General features: G+C 46.0%; 1 protein-coding gene across 1 annotated transcript in view; it reads left to right on the top strand.

Annotated features, from left to right (window-relative positions):
* The window catches only part of PLXNA4 (plexin A4), a 557,017-nt gene that overhangs the window by 448,504 nt on the left and 86,579 nt on the right, over window positions 1–21,934 (top strand). Inside the window, exons 15-20 of the mRNA XM_087968909.1 lie at window positions 5,046–5,182; window positions 9,499–9,699; window positions 14,846–14,939; window positions 17,071–17,310; window positions 19,333–19,479; window positions 21,032–21,266. Of these exons, the coding sequence (XP_087825035.1) occupies window positions 5,046–5,182; window positions 9,499–9,699; window positions 14,846–14,939; window positions 17,071–17,310; window positions 19,333–19,479; window positions 21,032–21,266 (1,054 nt within the window). The remainder of the gene's footprint in view (window positions 1–5,045; window positions 5,183–9,498; window positions 9,700–14,845; window positions 14,940–17,070; window positions 17,311–19,332; window positions 19,480–21,031; window positions 21,267–21,934) is intronic.

The raw sequence follows: 21,934 nt of genomic DNA, 5'->3' as shown, positions 1-21,934 counted from the left end.
AGAAAAATAGGGAGGAAAAATAAAAGGAATATCAAATATTGATTCTAGGAGAGTCACCTGGTAGATTTTGCTGCAGCCTCGCGTGGTTTTGTGAAGAGCTGAGATGTTGTGGTTGTGGCACAGTGGTGGGGTTCAAAAGTTTTTACTACCAGTTCTGTGGGCGTGGCTTGGTGGACGTGGCAGGGGAAGGATATACTGCAAAATCTCCATTCCCTCCCCACTCCTGGGGGAAGGATATATTGCAAAATTCCCATTCCGTCCCCATCCCACTAACCTGCTTTCCAGACCTGTTCTCCTGGGCAGGGCAACCCAAGAAGACCCAGCCGATCAGCTGGGACTCAATGGGAGGTGGAGAAGAGATGGGGGCGGGGCCAGTCAGAGGTGATAACTACCAGTTCTCCAAACTACTCAACATTTCTGCTACCGGTTCTCTAGAACCAGTGTCCTGCCCCTGGTGGGGACTGACTCTGAGGGAGAGGAGGAACAGCCGACAGGGAGTGAAAGTGTGGCTCCAGAGGTTGTGGAGGAGGCTGGGGAAGGGCAGAAGCCAACTGAGCAGGCAGAGGAGGACCCAGGCCCATCCCCTATCCATCCTAGGGCATGCAGGGAAAAGACGATCAGGGAAAAACATGGTCTACTTGGGAGGAGAAGGCCTTGATCCCCTCTTCATGGGTTGCAGGTGTGAGAACTGCATAAGAGTTTGGACCTGCATGCTGGCAAACGCTGGAGACAAATTAATGTTTTATTCCTGGATGAGGTTTATCTTGGTTGGCGTTCTTCCAATGGACTATACCTAGTTATTTTCCTGAAGTTTGTAATTATTTATCCTGGTCTGTTGTGGAACTTTGTTCAGTGCTGTTTGTTTTTGGTTTTTTTTTTATTGCTTTGTTATCTGCTATCTCAGTTTGGACTGTATTTCTTTCTTTTGGAATGTTATTTTGGAAAGAGTTTAATCTCCAACTGTGACCAGTTGAACGGTGAAGCCAAGTTGAAGGCATTCAAGAATATTTATGTACGTTTTGGTTTTTGTTACATTTGTGGGACACTCCGGGTCATCACAACCGGTCAGAACTGGCTGAAGACCACCTCTGTTGTGGCAACATTAAAACGGAATAATATTGTCTGATTTTTTTCCCCCAGTTGTGTAGCTCAGAGCACAAGTAGTCCTTGATGTATAACCACTCATTGAGTGACCATTTGTATTTCTGGGATCAGAATTCACTGAATTAACTCGTTTTGGGGGTCCATGCAACCTATTGAGCTGGAAATGAGCTAACTGGGTTGGGTTCAGCTAACAGGTGAGGGGAAAAAAAACTCCTCTCAAATAAAATTGCCTGGGGAATTCTGGGAGTTGAAGTCCACACGTCTTAAACCCTAATCTAAAATAACGCCCCCACGAAACCCACCTTAAAATTACTCAGCAAAACCAAAGAACAAAATAAATTGGTACATTTATTTATTTATTCATTCATTTATTTAGGGAGTTTTATTGCCGCCGATTCGCACATAGCGACTCAAGGCGGCTTACAGAATATAAAACCTCCCGTAAAGACAATAAAACTAATAACAGAAGAGTCATATCATATAATCTATTGATATAAATTCTCCAGAACCATAAAGCTTACAAACTTGAAATTTGGCACGTTATGTTCCTCTTGGCTTCTAGGGGCTCACTAAGAAAGGATTTTTTGAAATGACCATCAGAGCATTTAGAGCAGGGGTGGGTAAACTACGGCCCGCGGCCACATCTGGCCCGTTGGTCTGTCCAATCTGGCCCGCCCTGAAAAAAAATCGCTGGGCGTGGCGTATTGCCGTGCACCGCGTGGCCCCCAAAGCTGCAAAACAGTGCGGAGCGCTCTGGGGTAGAAAGAAAAGAAGAACTTTGCAAAGGCCTCAGCTGGGAGTTCAAAATCACCTTCGAGTGCGACCTCTCTGAAGGTGAATCCCCGCCGATCCCCCTTTTTCCGGGCTTCAGGCTTAAACTTTGCAAAGGCAAAGTTTGCAGGCGGGAGCGTCTTCCGGCCGAGGAGCGGGAAGGTTCCGCCCGGCGGGCGGGCGGGCTGCTTGGAGCCACCTAAAGCTAGGCCGCTGCTAGTGGAGCCTTGCCCTGCCTTGGTGCCCGTTCCCGGCTCAGCGGTCCTGCTCGGGCGGCACTTTAAAAGCCTGCTTCCAGCACCTGAGCAACTTCCCAGCCACTTGCGGCTTCCTTTTTCCTCGCGGGCGCCGCACCTGGCCCAGAGCTGTGCGGCGGAGGGAAGCCCGGCGGGCGGGCGGGCTGCTTGGAGGAGGCGACCGGCGGTGCTCCGGCAGCAGCAACAGACAGTTCCGCCCGGGCTCCGCTCAGGTGTCCGGCTGGGGCTGTCAGGAGTTGCTACCGCCGGCGCAGCTCGCGTGGCTCCAGTCCCGTGTTGCCTTGGGAAGGAAAAGGCAAAACCAGGAGCCGCTGAGCCTGAGCCTCCGGTGCCGCTGCTGCCATTGCAAAGCACCGCCACGGCTCTTCCTTTTGCCTTTCCCTTCCCGAGGCAACGCGGGACTGGAGCCGCGGAGCTGCGCCGTGGTAGCAACTCCTGACTCAGGGGGCCTTCGAGGAGGGGAAGGAGGAGAAGGGGGAAGGGCAGGGCGATTCCCAAAAAATCTTGTGCTGACCCGGCCCCCGAGCCAAAGTCAATGCGGCCCCCGAGCCAAAAAGTTTGCCCACCCCTGATTTAGAGCATTTCCTATATTATTATTATTATTAACACGCTCTGATGCTAAGGAATTCTACTCCCCCTCCCCACCTGAAAAGAAATCTCTTCCAAATGCAAAACACAAGCAGAGGAGAGGAGTTTCAGTTTCACAGCACCAAGCAGCTTTAGTACAGAACAGTTGAGCTAAGTCCTGCCCAGGCTCCTTGCTGTCTCCTTCTTGTTCACACAGCAAAGATAGTTTCAGTTTCCAAACGGCCCTCAGCTCTCCCACACGCTGACAGGACGCTAGCCAGATGAATACCGATGGATGCTGGCAGGCAGATGCATTTTTTCCTCCCCAAAACTAAGCCCAACCACATGGTTTTGTAGCAAAGCACGGGTATTGAGCTACTAAATTAATGTAATACATTCATAGAAATTAATACACATATATCAGTACATTGACCGTGTGTGTGTGTCCAACCTTGGCAAGTTTAAGACAGGTGGATTTCAATTCCCAGAATTCCTCAGCTGGGGAATTCCGGGAGTTGAAGTCCACCCATCTTAAAGGTCACCCAGGTGGAGAAAGACTTGGCTTAGGGGGAATCCAGAGGGCATCCAGCTGCTCCTTCATCCTCCTTTTCTGCCAAAGTAGTTGAAGAGAAGTGGAGGAGAAACCAGGGGGGAGAGGGTTAGAGATAACTCCTCATTTAAATGCAGGGGGCGGCTTTTGGCATGGGACCCAGCTGAAAAGTTTTTCTATTAAAATGCAAATGAAAGAAGAAACTGCAACTCCAGGAGAAAAAATAATAATAACAGGAGGGATGGGTTCTTCAGGATCACGGGTTTGCTTCTTAAATAAGACCTTGGGGAGGAGGCAGGGGGACATGTTATCTTGATAATGGGCTGAAAGGCAGAGAGGAAGGTGGGTTTGGAGTCTTTCCTTCCTTATTTATTTAGAATGACTGGTTGCTCCATGGTTTGGGTTGGTTTTTTTTCAGGCAGTGGAAAGAGAAGGTGGCTTTGGGGTTGGATTTAGAATCGTGTGTGTGTGTGTGTGTGTGTGTGTGTGAGAGAGAGAGAGAGAGAGAGAGAGAGAGAGAGAGACAGAGACAGAGACAGAGAGAGAGAGAGAGAGAGACAGAGAGAGACAGAGAGACAGAGAGACAGAGAGACTGAGAGGGAGGGAGAGAGAGAGAGAGGGATGGAGAGATGGAGAGATGGAGGGAGGGGGAGAGAGAAAGACAGAGAGAAAGGGAGGGGGGAGAGGGAGGGAGAGAGAGATAGACAGAGGGGGGAGAGGGAGAGGGAGGGAAAGAGGGAGGGGAGAGAGAAAGACAGAGGGAGGGAGGGAGGGAGGGAGGGAGAGAGAGAGAGTAAAATAGAGATTGTGGGATAAAAATCAAGCTATCCATCCATCAATCCATCCAAACTTTAGTCCTTCCTTCCTTCCTTCCTGTTTCTCCTTCCTTCCTTCCTCTTTCCTTCCTTTCTCTTCTATCTTTCTTTCCTTTCTCTCTCCCTTCCCTTTTTCCATCCTTTCTCCCTTCCTTCCTTCCTTCCTTCCTTCCTTCCTTCCTTCCTTCCTTCCTTCCTTTCCTTTCCTTTCCTTTCCTTCCTTTCCTTTCCTTTCCTTTCCTTTCCTTTCCTTTCCTTTCCTTTCTTCCTCCTCTTCCTTTCTCTTTCTCTTCTCTTCTACCTTCTTGCCTGCCTGCCTGCCTTTCTCCCTCCCCTTTCAGTTCAATGCTCATTTACATCAACTAGGAGAACCTTGCTACTGACCATTTTCTGGGATCAAGAAATCTGTTGAACTGGAAATTATCCAATTAGGCCGGGTTCAGCTGCTAACACCTTCAGCTACTGGGCAAGAAAAGAGATTCATAAAATTAAAAGTTACCCTGCCTTGCATATTGAACAACTGCAAAACTATAGGATTTTGGTTCGGTGTGTTGGGTGAAGGCATGGATATTTCTTTGATTAGCCAAGTGGCTAATTTATTTCTTTATTCATAAAATTAGTATGAATTTTATCATGAAGTTTTGAAGTAAGAACCCATCTTACTTCAGGATAACTCTTAACGGTTAACTAATACACATTCCTGTTGTTGTTGTTGTTTTCTTTGTCTGAAGTGGTGTAGAGTTTCCTGCCTGGGCAGGGGGTTGGACTAGAAGACCTCCAAGGTCCCTTCCAACTCTGTTATTCTATTCTATTCAGTGTTGTTTTGAAAAAGCTTTGGAAGGATGCTCACTCGGACCCGTCGTCCTTGGAATGAACCACCTTTGGTCTTCTGTTTTCATCAGGCCCTGTCACCCTTTTCAGGGTGTTGCTATTCCATTCAATTTCGCTTTCTTTTTCCTTTCCTTTTTTTTTTATTTTTAGATGCTGTCTCTTTCTGATCTCAGGCCAAAGCAAGGACCGATATCGGGCGGTACCCAAGTCACGATCACGGGCAAAAACCTGAACGCGGGAAGCAACGTTTCCGTAATGTTCGGAGAATATCCTTGCCTTTTCCACCGGTAAGTTGGGGGAAAGAGCGAGGACGATACAGTTCTGAACTTACAGCCATTCTTTTAGCGACCATTCACATGTACCATGGCATTGGGAAAAGTGACTTATGACCGATCTTCCCACTTACGATCACACCATTTTCTTCCTCCTCCTCCTCCTCCTCCTCCTCCTCCTCCTCCTCTTCCTCCTCTTCCTCTTCTTCTTCTTCCCACTTCCGATCACAGTCATTTTCTTCTTCCTCTTCCTCCTCTTCCTTCTCTTCTTCCTCTTCCTCCTTCTTCCTCTTCTTCTTCCTCTTCTTCTTCCCACTTACGATCACACAGTCATCTTCTTCTTCCTCTTCTTCTTTCTCTTCCTCTACCTCTTCCTCCTCCTCCTCTTCCTCTTCTTCCTCTTCTTCTTCTTCCCACTTCCGATCACAGTCATTTTCTTCTTCCTCTTCCTCCTCTTCCTTCTCTTCTTCCTCTTCCTCCTTCTTCCTCTTCTTCTTCCTCTTCTTCTTCCCACTTACGATCACACAGTCATCTTCTTCTTCCACTTCTTCTTCTTTCTCTTCCTCTAACTCTTCCTCCTCCTCCTCTTCCTCTTCTTCCTCTTCTTTTTCTTCCCACTTCCGATCACAGTCATTTTTTCTTCCTCTTGTTCCTCTTCCTTCTCTTCTTCCTTTTCCTTCTCTTCTTCCTCTTTCTCCTTCTTCTTTCTCTTCTTCTTCTTCCCACTTCCGATCACAGTCATTTTCTTCTTCCTCTTCTTCCTCTTCCTTCTCTTCTTCCTCTTCCTCCTTCTTCCTCTTCTTCTCCTCTTCCTCTTCCCACTTACGATCACATGGTCATCTTCTTCTTCCTCTTCTTCTTCTTTCTCTTCCTCTAACTCTTCCTCCTCCTCCTCTTCCTCTTCTTCTTTTTTCTCCCCCCCCTCCCCATAATCCCTCGTGGTGTGGAGTCTGGGCAACCGAATGGAGCTAGCAGAGTGTTAAATGGCCAGATGCCCTTCCTGTTTCCAATCCGGAGTTTTGTTCAGCAGATAATATGTCTCATTGTGTCCAGAGAGAGAACTATCTGCCTCTACCTAGGATCGAACTCACCGCCTCCTGATTGTGAGGCGAGAGCTCCACCTCTAGGCTACGACAACACTCTACGATTTACGATAAGAGGAAGCTGGATTTACTTAACTGCCGTGCGATTAGTGATTCGTTTAACAATGGGGGGGGGCAAGAAAGGTGATAAAATGGGACAAAGCTCCCTTCACGACTGTCAGACTATCTCTGCTGAACAAAACTCCACATGGGCGACAGGAAAGGCATCCGGCCAGTAAACCCTCAGCTCCATTCCGTCGCCCACACTCCGCCCCGCAAGGGATTACGGGGCCATTAAAAGGAGAGGATGACTAAGCAACTGGTCATTAAGCGAGGACTCCCTGTATTGCCACTTTGCACATCCGAGGAAGCCGGCTGTAGCTCCCAAAAGCTTAAGCCCTTTAAAAAAAAAATGTTAGTGGGGAGGGGGCGACATCAGCAGACTGCTGATTTTTGCTATTTCTATGTTGGTGGGGAAAGCCTTGATGTTACCTGCAAAAAAAAAAGCCAAGGCAAATGATCGGAGAAGCTCCATAGAGCATCCCCTGGGTCAACTCCATTATTGATATTTGGAGGTCGCCCTCTCTGGGGGCCGGAGGGAGGGGCTGGGCATCCACAGGGGGTTGTGGGAAGGTGTACTGACCCACGCCCTTTCCCAACCAATCAAACACCGTCCAAAAGGAACAGAAACCTTGCAGTGCTTTTACAAAATAATTAGCTGTGATAACCAGAAGCCTTGCCAAACTGTGCGAGGCTGGCCAAAAGATAACAGACAAGAAATAATTTGCAATGCAAGAATCTTCAAATACAAACTCAGGATATACTGGAATGTCCACGAGGCTGGGGTTTCAAAACGTCTTTGCCTTCTGCAAAGAAGATTCATTTCATGGCTTGCTTTTATCCTCTTGAAGGAGGGGCCATTACCTTGCAGCCTTACTCCCGAGTCGCCCGTGTTGTTGCAGCTGCTCTTTCCTGAAAGCAACCCTGCGCGCGTACACGCTTGGCACAGGCTCCTCGGGAACCTCATCATCGCTGCTGCCAGCCCCCCACCACAATCTCTGAAGGCAGCAGTCCACTCCCTAACGGTCCTGGCCCCTCATCTGAGTCCTCGGTCTCCTCAGCCGTCCGCACCTGCTGCCGGCTAACCACAACAGAAGGCCAGTGGGTCATTGCAACGCCTGCCAGCTTGCCGATGGTGAGGCTTGCAGACGGACGACGGCTCTGCTCGTCTCCTGGATGTGTGTGTTCTCCCTGGCTTCAGTGACCCCAGACGTTCCACCTACGTCCAATGTGAGGCTGCAAAGAGCTTGGGCAGATGCATTCGCTTGACTCTCTTCTTGAGAGTCGTTGAGGCCACTTGGGAGGTTTTGGTCTGTGCCCTCTGGGTCACCTGAATAGTGCAAATGAGTGTGGAGCCTGCTGAGAACTGCTGAAAGGACCGTGTTGTAAAAAAAAGATATGGGGGGTGTCATATCCAGAGGTGGGATTCCAAAATCCCAGCAACCGGTTTGCGGCCTGGTTACAGGGTGGGCGTGGGCGTGGTGGGCGTGGCCTACCGGAACTTCTGGGACGGCCATTTTGTGCCTGGCAGAGGCTTCTCTCGGGCCTCTGGGAGGGTGATAACGGCCTCCCCCGGGCTCCAAAGGGCCCCCAGAAGCCAGAAACGGGCCCGTTTCCGGACTTCTAGAACTTCTGGTTCGGCCCACTTTTTGCCCTCCCAGAGCCGCCTCCCCGCAGTCCCTGAACTTACCTGCATTTAAAACAGGCCGCATGGAGACTCCTGCTAGGGGAGGGGTGGGCGGGGCCAGCCGGTCAGTTTAACTACCAGTTCAGCAAACCAGATGTAAATTTAACATCCGGTTCGGCCAAACCAGTCTGAACCGGTAGAATCCCATCCCTGGTCATATCCCTCCTCCTTCTGTTGAGGGAGGATTGTTCAGTCTTAACACAGATGGCCTCTTTGACCCCTCTTTCTAACTATTGGGCCTCTCTGTCCAAAATGGGGGCTTTTCTGTCTTTAAAAGAGGGCGCCAATAAACCTCCAAGTGGCCTCAATGACTCCCAGAGAGAGTACTAACGACCAGATGACTGCAAAGAATATAAATCCTTCCATTCTCCGCCATTCAGTCAGAGCTGGAGAAGCTTCTTGGATGAGAAGCGAAATGTCTTCGAGGAAAAACCAAGGAAGACCCGCTTGCCTTTTGAAAAAGCACCTTTGGGACAAGCATAGCCTGGATGATGGAGCATCTCCACCTGACTCTCTTCTTGAGAGTCGTTGAGGCCACTTGGAGGTTTATTTGTGCTCCCCAAAATAGCGCAAATGGGGGTGGAATCTTGTTGAAACTGCTGGAAGGACTGTGTTGTTAATAGGGGGACAGGTGGTGTCTGTTCAGTGTATTGCAGTGTAAATTCAGCACCAGAAAAGTAAACTGAGGGCTTCTTCATTTCACTTCTTTATAAACATATAAAGTAAATTTTCACATTCACTTCTTTATAAACATATAAAGTAAATTTTACAAACCAGTCGTAGATTTCTCCAACATGGAGAAACTGAGGCTTCATTTCACTTCTTTATAAACATATAAAGTAAATTTTACAAACCAGTCGTAGATTTCTCCAACATGGAGCAAACTCAACCAGAAGCAGACATGTTACAGGTGAAGAGCAGAACAGCAACTCTACTTCAGCAGACAAGCAAGCAAGTTAGTTTCTCTTTCACTTATAGAGCTGAGATAAATCACGTCCATATTCTCTCTTTAAGTTTCAGCCCTCAACTCAGCTCTCATTGACTGACCTTGTTACTAACCTCTATTCCAGTTCATGAATAGACTCTGTTCATGAATCCCTCCCCCTCTGTTGAGAGAGGGTCTGTTCAGTCTTAACAAAGATGGCCTCTTTCACCCCTCTTTCAAACCAGCGGTCCTCTCCGTCCTGAATGTGGACTTTGCAGTCTTCTAAAGAGAGCACAGATAAACCTCCAAGTGGCCTCAACGACTCCCACAGAAAGCACTAATGACCAGATGACTGTGAGGAATATAAACCCTCCCATTCTCCGCCATTCCCTCAGAACTGAAGAAGCTTCTTGAATGAGAAGTGAAATGTCTTCAAGGGAAAAAAAATAAAAGTCCAGTTGTATTTTGAAAATTAACCTTTGGGACAACAACCGTGACCGACCGGAGGACTCAACCTCTCCACAGACTTTTCCAACATTTTCTAAAGCCGGTTTACTTTCTTTCCTTTTCCTGACAGGAGAACGGCGGAATACATCATTTGCAACACCACAGCTTTTGGGAACATCTTGGAGAAGAACATGGTGGAGGTAACCGTGAAGGTGGACAAGGCCACGCTGCGGAAGGAGTTGGAGAAGGCTAAAATGCACAAGGAGCTCAAGTTTAAATACGTGGAGGACCCGACCATTTTGAGAATCGAACCCGAGTGGAGCATTGTGAGGTAAATGAGGTCACTGAGGAAGGATGGTCCTTAATGAGGTACAGGGTGGGGGTGATTGAGAAATATTTCAAGGAAAGAAGGTAGGGAGAGGCGAAGGAAGCGAACTAGCTTGTGGAGAGCATGTTTGTCCTATGTATTCAAGATCACCATGAATCCCAGGGGAAAGCGCTTCACCCCAATGGCATTAGTTTCGTTTGTTAGAAATGGTGGCCCAGAGCAGGGGTCTCCAACCTTGGCAACTTTAAGATTTGTGGACTTCAACTCCCAGAATTCCTCAGCCAGATGGCTGAGGAATTCTGGGAGTTGAAGTCCCCAAGTCTTAAAGTTGCCAAGGTTGGAGAGCCCTGGCCCAGAAGAAACCCTCTCAGAAGCAGAGGTCAGCCCCTTGCTTAGGGTTCCTCAACTTTGGTGACTTTAGATGGATGGACCAACTCTCAGAATTCCTCAGCCAGCATCTTCTTTCCATCACCTCCTTCTCCTTCTCCTTCTCCTCCTCCACCTTTTCCTTCTTTTTCACCTCCTTTCTCCTTCTCCTCCATCTCTTTCATCTCCTCCTTCACTCCTTCCCCTCCTTCCCCTTCCCCTCCTCCTTCTCCACCTCCACCTTCTCCTTCTCTTTCATCTCCTTTCTTCTTCTCTTCCATCTCCTCCATCTCCTTTCTCCTCCTCTTCCTCCACCTCCTTCTTCTCCTTCACCGCCTTCTCCTTTCTTCTTCTCCTCTTCTTCTCCTCATTGTTCTGGTCCTTCTCTTCCTTCCTCTCCTTCCCCTCATCTCCTTCTCCTTTCTCCTTTTCCTTTCTTCTTCTCCTACTTCTCATCCTCTTCTTTCTCCTCCCTCCTCTCCTCCTCCTCTTCCACTTCTAGCTCCTCCTCCTCCTCCTCCTCCTCCTCCATTTCTACTTTCTCCTCCTTCTTTTCCTTCTCCTTCTCTTACTCCTCTTTCTCCTTCTCTTCCTCCTCCTCCTCCTCCTTTCATTTTCCCAAAAGTTAAGTCTTTGCAATTTTCATGAAACAGTTTCAGAAACAGTTTGCCCTGCCCTTTTTTCTTTTTTTTTTTTTCTTTCTTTCTTTCTTTCTTTCTTTCTTTCTTTCTTTCTTTCTTTTCTTTCTTTCTTTCTTTCTTTCTTTCTTTCTTTCTTTCTTTCTTTCTTTCTTTCTTTTCTCTCTCTCTCTCTCTCTCTCTCTCTCTCCCCTCTTTCTTTCTTTCTTTCTTTCTTTCTTTCTTTCTTTCTTTCTTTCTTTCTTTCTTTCTTTCTTTCTTTCTTTCTTCCTTTCTTTCTTTCTTTCTTTCTTTCTTTCTTTCTTTCTTATTGAAAGAAAAGGACTGGTCTAAAATCACTCTCAACTGGTTTTGGTCTTAAGCTAGGACCAGAACTCACCAACCTCCCAGTTTCTAGGTTTGTTGCTTTTACTAGTTCACCAAACTCTTTTAATTCCAAGCCAGTAGATTCACACACCAGCCAGTGATAGGAACTTCAACATATCTGGACAGTTCTAGGAACTTGGAATCGAAACTCATCCTGTCCTTGGAGGACATATGAATGGAGAAGTCATTTCCCCCACCCCTCCCAACCCATGATATTTTTACAGGTGCTCATTCGGTCTCATTATTGTATTAATTTGCATTTTAAAAGGCCTTCCAGTTTTGCATAGGCAAAATTGATCCCATTTGGTTTCAAAGTACACATTTTAAAAACGCGTCTTGAGAGGGTTTGAGCCGAGGTGTGAAATTCCGAGAAAAGATACTTTCTTGAAGCCCTTGCATACATTAGTAAAAAATAAATTTGTACAAAGAACATTCTGTAAGCAGAAACAGCTTTTAAAACTGCATATATTGGGAATATGCGCATACAAATGCGGATGAATTGAAGAAGGGGTGTCTAAAAAAAAAAACCAGTGCAAAATGATACAGGTTTGAGTTAAGGTAAGATGAGGAGAAAATGAGAATGGAAATAAACTGAAATTCGGACATCTCTCTACGCCTAATTATATCTCAAAGTTTTTTAAAAAAATCTTCATTCCCCTTACTTTAACAGATTTGGGGATACATTTATTTCAAAAAAAAAATCTAACTAAAGGAGCTTTCAGCTGTTAAGAGGACAGATTGTGGTGATTATAGCAGAATAAATTCAAGCCTGTGCTATATTTATGTTTTTTCGTTTTAAAAAAAAAACAAGAGTATTTTTTTGCTTAGAGAGTAATTGCTCTTGAGAGGCAGGATCACTCCAAATTTTTCAATTTGGTAAAAGTCTCCATTGCAACTCCATCGCTGCATTCATTTTGCATCAATTAAAAGTTTTTCAAACTTCAGCAAGCCTCGAACATCCTTTTATTACCATGGTCTCAGAGGTGGGATTCAAATTTTTTTTAACTACCGGTTCTGTGGGAGTGGCTTGGTGGGTGTGGCATGGCTTAGTGGGCGAGGCTTGATGGGTGTGGCAAGGGAAGGACACTGCAAAATCTCCATTTCTTCCCCATTCCTGGGGGAAGGTTACTGCAAAATCCCCATTCCCTCCCCACCCCACTAACCTGCTTTCCAGCTCTGTTCTCCTGTGCAGGGCAACAAAAGAAGACCCAGCCAATCAGCTGGGACTCAATGGGAGGCAGAGAAGAAATGGGGTTGGCAGGGCCAGTCAGCGGTGGGGTTTGCCGGTTCTCCGAACTACTCAAAATTTCCGCTACCGGTTCTCTAGAACCGGTCAGAACCGGCTGAATTCCACCTCTGCATGGTCTCTTCTTGATAGGGGACCTTAAAACAGTTTCAGTTTCCTTTAGCTGTCTTTGCAACATCCTAACTTTACAGGTAGTCCCCGAGTCACGATCTCAGGGGAGCCTGAAATTTCTGTCATTAAGTGAGACATTTCTGAAGTGAGTTTGGTCCCATTTGTCAACCTTTCTTGCCTTGGTTGTTAAGTGAATCATTACAGGTGATAAATTTGTTTACCTGGTTGTTAAGTGAATCTGGCTTCCCTATTGGGTTGACTCATCAGAAGGGACATAGCAAACTGTCAAAGATACATGCCAGTGGCCAAGCATCCAAATGTTGATCATGTGATAGGTTGTAAGAGTGAAAAATGGCCGTAAGTTCACTTTTTTTCAGTGCTAACATTGTAATTTTGAACGGTGGCCGAATGAACTGCTGTAATTCGAGGAGTTAGTTGTATTGAGCAGCGTCATTCCTTACCGAGAAATTCAATCAACTCATTAAAATTCAAGAACATAACTTTCCTCTAAACAAGCATTTCCCAGCTTTGTCAGTTTTAGGATGGGTGGACTTCAACTCCCAGTGTCAGCTTTGAAAGCCATATTAAGACCAGATGCTCCCACACTCCTACATTTGAGCTTGGGAAAGTGGGAGGGGGGGGTATTTCTTGGAGTGTATGTAGTTAGACATAATAACATTCTTTTTCTAATTCAAGGTCATGTCATTTTGCACCTAAGTGAGGGGAAGTTCTCAAGTTGGGACGGATGGTGATTGGGGCCTGTGATGTGATGATGGGGTGCAGGGGGTGGATTTGTGGTTTTTACTTTTTGCAAAGAAGCTCGTCAATTTCAGATTCTGGATTCCCCAGTTGTGCCAGTTACTATCCAAATAAAGAGGAACTTTTGAGAAGATGTCTGCCTCTGAGTTACTCGGTGGAGTGGAGGTTTGCTGGAACGCTGACATTCTCCCGAATCTGAACATTGACACCCAGATTCTATGGCTAGCTGGGGAATTCTGGGAATTGAAATCCACCCATCTTAAAGTTGCTGAGGTTGAGAAACACTGCTCTTAACAAACGTTCATAGCTGGGGACTCAAGAACTCAGTGTTTTCACCCCCACTTTCAATTGGCTAAAATTGGGCTATAACCACACACTCCACACACTCCCCCCATTCTACATCTGGATGCTTCATTTCCAGGCAGCTGGCATTGAGGGACTTGGTTTCTTCTATTTCTGGTTGGTTGAATTTGCCTAATGGTCAACTTTGTGTGTGTGTGTGTGTGCAAATGAAGCAATGCAACAAATGAAATTCTTCTGGTCAGTTGCTCCCAACCAGTCAACGTATGTGGTCTACTTTCAATGCATTGTATGCTCATAGGTCAAACTGAGAAGGAATGTATCAACCAACCAATCAATCAAGTCAATGAACCAATCAATGAATCTATGAATCTATGCATGAATCTATGAATAAATAAATAATGAATGAATAAAGTCAACTAACCAACCAATCAACGAATCTATGAATGAATGGCTGAATGAATCAATGAATCTGTGAATGAATGAATGAATCTATGCATGAATCTATGAATCTATGAATGAACAATCAATCCATACATCCATGAATCAATGAATGAATCATTAGTCTATGAATCTATTAATGAATCAATCAAGTCAATCAGCAACTCAGTCAATGAATCTATGAATGAATCAATCATGTCAATCAAATCAGTCAATAAATCTATAAATGAATGACTGAATGACAATGAATCTTTGAATAAATAAATAAATAATGATTGAATGAATGAAGTCAACTAACCAACCAATCAACGAATCTATTAATAAATGTATCAATGAATCTATGAATGAATGACTCAATCAAGTCAATCAAGCAGTCAATGAATCTATGAATGAATGAATCAATGCATAAATCTATGAATGAACAATCAATCCATAAATCCATGAATGAATGAATGAATCATCAATCTATGAATCTATTAACGAATCAATCAAGTCAATCAGTAAATTGGTCAATGAATCTATGAATGAATGAATCTATGAATCTATGCATGAGTCTTTTGAATGAATAATAAATGAATCTGCGAATGAATCAATCATGTCAATCAAATCAGTCAATGAATCTATAAATTAATGACTGAATGACAATGAATCTATAAATGAAGGAATGAATCAACGATACCATTACCATTTGGAAATTGTTGAATTAACTCTACTTGTGTAAACCAATGGATGAGGCTCATAATGGACTGATTTTCAGTAGCTAGTAAGAATTTCATTTTTTATTCTGTTTCATTGAAAGACATAGATTGATTCATCCTCTGAATTTGACATTGCTAGCTTCACTTTGAGAAACATCCATGGAGGTGGGTTGCAAGGTTCCTGCTAATTTTGTCTTTTTTTCTTCTTATCATTTATCCATCAGTGGAAATACACCTGTTACGGTTTGGGGGACCAACCTGGATCTCATCCAGAATCCTCAGATCCGGGCCAAGTACGGTGGAAAAGAACATGTTAATGTGAGTTGATTAAATCGAAAAATGGGATACTCCAAGGCTGAACGTGGGTGGATAGTCTCTCACCCCCTCAAATGAGATCAGCGCCCTCTCTGGAAGTCCCTCAAGACGTATGGAAACTTATCAAGCGGAGATCCAACCTAGAACTAAGGGGAACTTATCCTAACAGTGAGAACGATCAATCAGTGGAACGGCTTGCCTCCAGAAGTTGTGTGTGCTCCAAAACTGGAGGTCTTCAAGAACAACCATTCCTCCAGAGTAGTATAGTCTCCTGCTTGATGGACTAGAACAGGGGTCTCCAACCTTGGTGACTTTAAGCCTGGTGGACTACAACTCCCAGAACTCTGGGAGTTGAAGTCCACCAGGCTTAAAGTCACCAAGGTTGGAGACCCCTGGACTAGAAGACCTCCAAGGTCCTTTCCAACCTTGCTCTTCTGTTAAAACCTGGTTGTGTCACCAGGCCTGAGGGTCTTCAAACTTGGCAAGTTTAAGACTTGTGGACTTCCAACTCCCAGAATTCCTGAGCTAACATGACTGGAGGAGGAATTCTGGGAGTGGAAACCCACAAGTCTTAAAGCTATTAAGTTTGAAGACCCCTGTCCTAGACAGTTCCATTGCAGGTGATCTTTGACACCGTCTCTGTGTTGTTTGAATTCCAACTTGCTCCAAGGAAGACCAGGTCTTCACTTAACAGCCTAAAGTCTGTAGAGATTCTCAGCCATCCAGGACAAGGTTGTCCCAAAGGTGCTTTTTTTCAGGAGGCAACTGGACTTTCTCGTGTTTTTTTTCTTTTGAAGACCTTTCGCTTCTCATCCAAGAAGCTTCTTCAGCTCTGACTGGATAGTCGGCAATGGAAGGATTGATATTCCTTGCAGACAGCTGGTCATTTGCATCCTTTTAGAGAGACGTTGAGGCCACCTGGAGATTTATCTGTGTCCTCAGGGTCACCTGAGTGGTGCAAATGGGTGTGGAACCTTCTGACTGGATGGTGGGGAATGGAAGGATTTACACTCCTTGCAAACAGCTGGTCATTTGCATCCTTTTAGAGGCTCATTGAGGCTACTTGGAGGTTTACCTGTGTCCTCAGGGTCACCTGAGTGGTGCAAATGGGTGTGGAACCTTCTGACTGGATGGTGGGGAATGGAGGGATTTATACTCCTTGCAAACAGCTGGTCATTTGCATCCTTTTAGAGGCTCATTGAGGCTACTTGGAGGTTTACCTGTGTCCTCAGGGTCACCTGAGTGGTGCAAATGGGTGTGGAACGTTCTGACTGGATGGTGGGGAATGGAAGGATTTATACTCCTTGCAAACAGCTGGTCATTTGCATCCTTTTAGAGGCTCATTGAGGCTACTTGGAGGTTTACCTGTGTCCTCAGGGTCACCTGAGTGGTGCAAATGGGTGTGGAACCTTCTGACTGGATGGTGGGGAATGGAAGGATTGATACTCCTTGCAAACAGCTGGTCATTTGCATCCTTTTAGAGGCTCATTGAGGCTACTTGGAGGTTTACCTGTGTCCTCAGGGTCACCTGAGTGGTGCAAATGGGTGTGGAACCTTCTGACTGGATGGTGGGGAATGGAGGATTTATACTCCTTGCAAACAGCTGGTCATTTGCATCCTTTTAGAGGCTCATTGAGGCTACTTGGAGGTTTACCTGTGTCCTCAGGGTCACCTGAGTGGTGCAAATGGGTGTGGAACCTTCTGACTGGATGGTGGGGAATGGAGGGATTTACACTCCTTGCAAACAGCTGGTCATTTGCATCCTTTTAGAGGCTCATTGAGGCTACTTGGAGGTTTATCTGTATCCTCAGGGTCACACCTGAGTGGTGCAAATGGGTGTGGAGCCTTCTGACTGGATGGTGGGGAATGGAGGGATTTATACTCCTTGCAGACAGCTGGTCATTTGCATCCTTTTTAGAGAGACGTTAAGGCCACTTGGAGGTTTCTCTGTGTCCACGGGGCGTCCCTGTTGTCCTTACAGCCCAAAGCTTCCTTCTGAATATGTGTGCAGATCTGGGAATGGATTCCCACCCTTTGCAGTGCCCGTTATAGACACGGTTGCAATGCATTCCTCTTTCCTAACGTTGGAAGAACGGGATTGTTCCTCAACCTTCTTCCTTGCTCTCCGTTTCAGGCCTGCGAAGTTCAGAACGAGACGGAAATGGTCTGCCAGGCTCCAGCCTTGACGGTGGACCCGAATAACCAGTCGGAGCTCGCCGAACGGCCAGATGAATTTGGCTTTGTCTTGGACAACGTCTTCTCCTTGCTGATCCTCAACAAGACCAACTTCACCTACTACCCAAACCCCATCTTTGAGGCCTTCGGTCCCCCCGGGATTTTGGAACTGAAACCTGGAACCCCTTTGATCTTGAAGGTAATGGGGGCAAGGATGACGCAATGCAGGAAGACTTCGTCTTACAACCACAACTGTGCCCAACATTTCCATTCATAAGCAAGGCCAGTTGTTAAGTGGTCATGCCCCGTTTTATTATTATTTTTTGGTTGTTAAGCAAAACGCTACAGTTGTGAAGTGGTCGTTATGTGAATCCGGCTTCCCCCATTGACTTTGCTTGTTAGAAGCTGGCAGGGAAGGTCACAAAAGGGGATGGCCTGTGTTCTGACCCGGCCTCCCCTAAACACAACAAACCCTCCGTATTTAAATCAGTTTAAATTAGAAATTCTGGCGGCCCTAGCAAAAAAAAAAAAAATATCTCTCTAACGCAGGTTAACAAGTCTGTCCGTCAGGGAGATAAATAGTTGTCTGCCACCTCTATTCATCTCTTCCCCCTGCCTTGTATCCCCGGAACTAGGTTGGGGCTTTGCTAGCAGTGGTGGCTCTTCTGTCCCGAGGACCAGCCCATAGATTTCCACTCCTCTCCTCTCCTCTGCCTTCTGTGCATTTGCACTTCAGGCACTCCTCCTCTGATTTGGCTGCTGGAGAGGCCGGCAACCGACAGGCCAAAACAACCATATATTCCAGGACACTGCAACTGTCATAAATACATGTCAGTTGCCAAGGGTCAGAATTTTGATCCCGTGACCACAGGGACGCTGCAATGGTCATAAGTGTGAAAAATGGTCCTAAGTCGCTTTTTTCTAACTTTGAATGGACGCTAAAGGAGTGGTTGTAAGTCGAGGACTGCCTCTTTGCAAATCCTTTCCAGACCTTTGACAAGGAGCAAACACTGGCCAAGCAGCTAGATTTAAAAAAACAAAACAAAACGGTAAATTCAGGGTGTGGACCAGTGGTGGGATTCATTTTTTTTTTACTACTGGTTCTGTGGGCGTGGCTTGGTGGTTGTGACGTGGCTTGGTGGGCGTAGTGTGGTTTGGTGGATGTGGCTTGGTGGGCGTGGCAGGGAAAGGTTACTGTAAAATCCCCCTTCCCTCCCCACCCCACTAACCTGCTTTCCAGCTCCATTCTCCTGTGCAGGGCAACCAAAGAAGACCCAGCCGATCAGCTGGACTCAGGAGGCGGAGAATAGATGGGGTTGGCGGGGCCAGTCAGAGGTGTAATTTGCTGGTTCTCCGAACTACTCAAAATTTCTGCGACTGGGTCTCCAGAACCAGTCAGGACCGGCTGAATACCACCTCTGGTGTAGACTTCTTGCCATCTTTTATTTTAAAATCTTTATTTAAATACATTTGCTAATCAATATCCAGTGGACTCCATGGAGTTTGTTGGGCTATCTCAGGTGTCCCCCCACTTACAAGCATTAATTCAGTTAACATTCAAGGTTACAGTGACACTGAAAAAAGTAACTTACAAACGGTCCTCATACTTACGACCATGGCAGTGTCCCCGTAGTCACATGATTGGAATTCCGGTGGTTATGTACTTACGACAATTTCACATCCCAGGGTCATGGGATTCCCACTTGTGACCTCCCCAGCTGACTTTCAATAAACAATTGCTCATTGATTCATCTCTTATTGATCGAGTTGTCAGGGCTCCAGCAATTACCCCCCATTTAAATCATGAGTCTCTAGCTGAACTTCCAAAACTTAAAGAAGATTTATTAGGAGTAAACATGCCGGCACTGCCTGGGTGTAGCTGACTCTGAGACACATCATTCATTGATCCTGGTTTTCCCCGCACCCCCTGGGTGTATCGTAATTCATATCCTCCAATGGGACACCTCCATAGCCCAGAGTCATCAATCATGTTCTCCAGTTAGAATTTTGCATGGCAGAAACTTTGGTCCCACCTAGTTACTATCTTTGAAAACATTTATGGAATGCTAGCTGCCCACTGCTCCCTTTCGGTTGACAACTCTAAAAAGACCATAGAAATATTATATGAGTTGACATTAGTTATTTACTACTGATTGATTAATTTATTAAATTTATATGCTGCTAATCTCACTGTCCACCCATGTGGTTTCTCTTGGCCTAGGGGAAGAACTTAACCCCGCCGGTGGCAGGAGGGAACGCTAAGCTGAATTACACCGTGCTGATTGGGGAAAAGCCCTGCGTGGTTACGGTCTCCGATGTCCAACTGTTGTGTGAATCCCCAAATCTTACAGGACGACATAAAGTTACGGTAAGGAATACTGCCAGTGTGTTACGGAGTTACAGTGATTTTTTTTTAACTCTAAAAAGAATCAATCAAAAAGTCAATAGTGCCTTGGAACCCGGAGAATGATGTTCTGGTTGCAAAGAGAACAAAATGACACGATTTCTCCTTTTTTTGCATAATTTATTGTCCCTCACTTAATTCTTGCATGTCAAGTAGATAGATAGAATTCTTTTATTGGCCAAGTGTGATTGGACACACAAGGAATTTGTCTTGGTGCAAATGTTCTCAGTGTACATAAAAGAAAAGAGACATTCGTCAAGAATCATCAGGTACAACACTTAATAATAGTCATAGGGTACAATAAGCAATCAAATCATACTAGGAAACAGTCAATATAAATCATAAGGGTACAAACGACAAAGTTACAGTCCTACAGTCACAAGTGGGAGGGGATGGTTGATAAGGAGTGATGAGAAGATTAATAGTAATAGTAGTGCAGACTTTGGAAATAGTTGGACAGTGCTGAGGGAATTATTTGTTTAGCAGAGTGATGGCTTTAGGGAAAAAACTGTTTTTGTGTCTAGTTGTTCTGGTGTGCAGGGCTCTATAGCGTCGCTTTGAGGGAAGGAGTTGAAACAGTTTATGTCCAGGATGTGAGGAGTCTGTAAATATTTTCACAGTCCTCTTTAGGGAAGAGCCTTACTTTTAATATCAGTTTTAATAGCCTTAATATTTTACATCCTGAAATTTCAACAGGGAACTTCCTGTGTTGATTCCATCACCCCTTGAATCATGAGATCTAGTGACTTCATCTTTCACCAGAAGAAGTGAATAGAAGGGGTCTTGACCTTATCAAGTTAGATTTCTGGAGCCTTTCTCAGCCTTGGCTCCTTTAAGAGGAGTGGGACTTCAACTCCCAGGATTCCCCCAGCCAGCATGGACCATGAGGACTAATGACTTTGTCTTTTAACAAGGAGTAGAAAAATGTAAGAAGTGGGACTTGAGCTTAGCAAGTGAGATTAGTGCAGTGTTTCACAACCTTGACTCCTTTAAGAAGTGTGTGTGGACTTAAAATTCCCAGGATTCTCCAGCCAGCATGGACCATGAGAACTAGGGACTTTGTCTTTCTCAACTTTATTCAGAAGATTAAAATGCAAAATCCCAAAGGGAAAAAAAAAAACTTAGCAGAGACCAAAACTCAACAAAAACATTTTAAAAAGTGAATTAAAAACAGCAAAAGAGAGAAACGCATCTAGGTGTGTGTGTGTGTGTGTGTGTGTGTGTGTGTGTGTGATTTCATCTTTCACAAGGAGAAGACCATGAGATCTAGTGACTTCATCTTTCACTAGGAGAAGTGAATGCTAGAAGTGGGCCTTGACTTTATCAAGTTAGACCGCTGCAGTCTTTTTCAGCCTTGGCCTCTTTAAGAGGAGTGGGACTTCAACTCCCAGGATTCCCCCAAGCCAGCGCGGACCATGAGATGGAGTGATTTGCTGGCTAAGGGAATGCTGGGAGTTGAAGTCCCACACCTCTCCAAGGGGCCAGAGGTTGACTTAGTCCCTCGCTCTCGCCACAGGCTCGTGTTGGAGGCATGGAGTTCTCCCCTGGCATGGTCAACATCTCCTCTGACAGCCCGCTCAGCCTGCCCGCCATTGTCAGCATCGCCGTGGCTGGCGGCCTGCTCATCATCTTCATCGTGGCCGTCCTGATTGCCTACAAGCGGAAGTCTCGGGAAAGCGACCTCACGCTCAAAAGGCTGCAGATGCAGATGGACAATCTGGAGTCCAGGGTGGCTTTGGAGTGCAAGGAAGGTACTGCGAGCCGAAGGGATTACCTGTTCTAGCCTAGGCTTCCCAAAATCGCAAAGCAGACTCCTCGTCCCGACAAAACCCCTTTTTTATTTAGGCTAACGTGAATTCCTCTCATTCACATCCAGCAAAGTCCCTGGCAGACAGTCTTTCAAGAGGGATTTACAACCCACAGACCTGATCAGGCTTGCAGAGCTGCCAGGCCGATAGCTTCCAAGCGCCACACTGTAGCAGGAAATGCTTGGCAAGGAATCGCAAGCAAATCTTCACCCTAATTAAATGAAACAATTGTCTCCTGCAAAACCCCACTCCCCTTTCGCTCTTCTTTATTCCCTATGGGAGGGGCCATTCACCGTCCACCTGAGCCTTTACTCCTGAGTCGACCCTTGTTCCTTAGCTGTTCCCTTCATCTGGCAGCTCTGTGCATGCGCATACTGGGAACAGGCTCCAGCTGTTCTTCTTCCCCACTGATCTCCGACTCCGAAGGCAGCTGATAACTGTCGGACGGCCCTGGCCCCATTTGTGCCTCTGACACAGAGCACCCCTCAGAGCCTTCCCCAGACTCCAGGACTGGCCCAGGTTCCTCCCCAACCTCCTCACTATCCGAGTCCGCCACCAGATCCGCTGGCCGCTGGCGGGCCGCAACATTACCAAGGCTTTCAGATAAATTG

Source organism: Notechis scutatus, chromosome 6 (genome assembly GCF_049901735.1).
Source record: "Notechis scutatus isolate UNSWTSFEM ecotype Mainland chromosome 6, rNotScu1.2, whole genome shotgun sequence".
Lineage (NCBI taxonomy): Eukaryota > Metazoa > Chordata > Lepidosauria > Squamata > Elapidae > Notechis > Notechis scutatus.
This window is presented reverse-complemented; position numbering and strand designations above follow the sequence as displayed.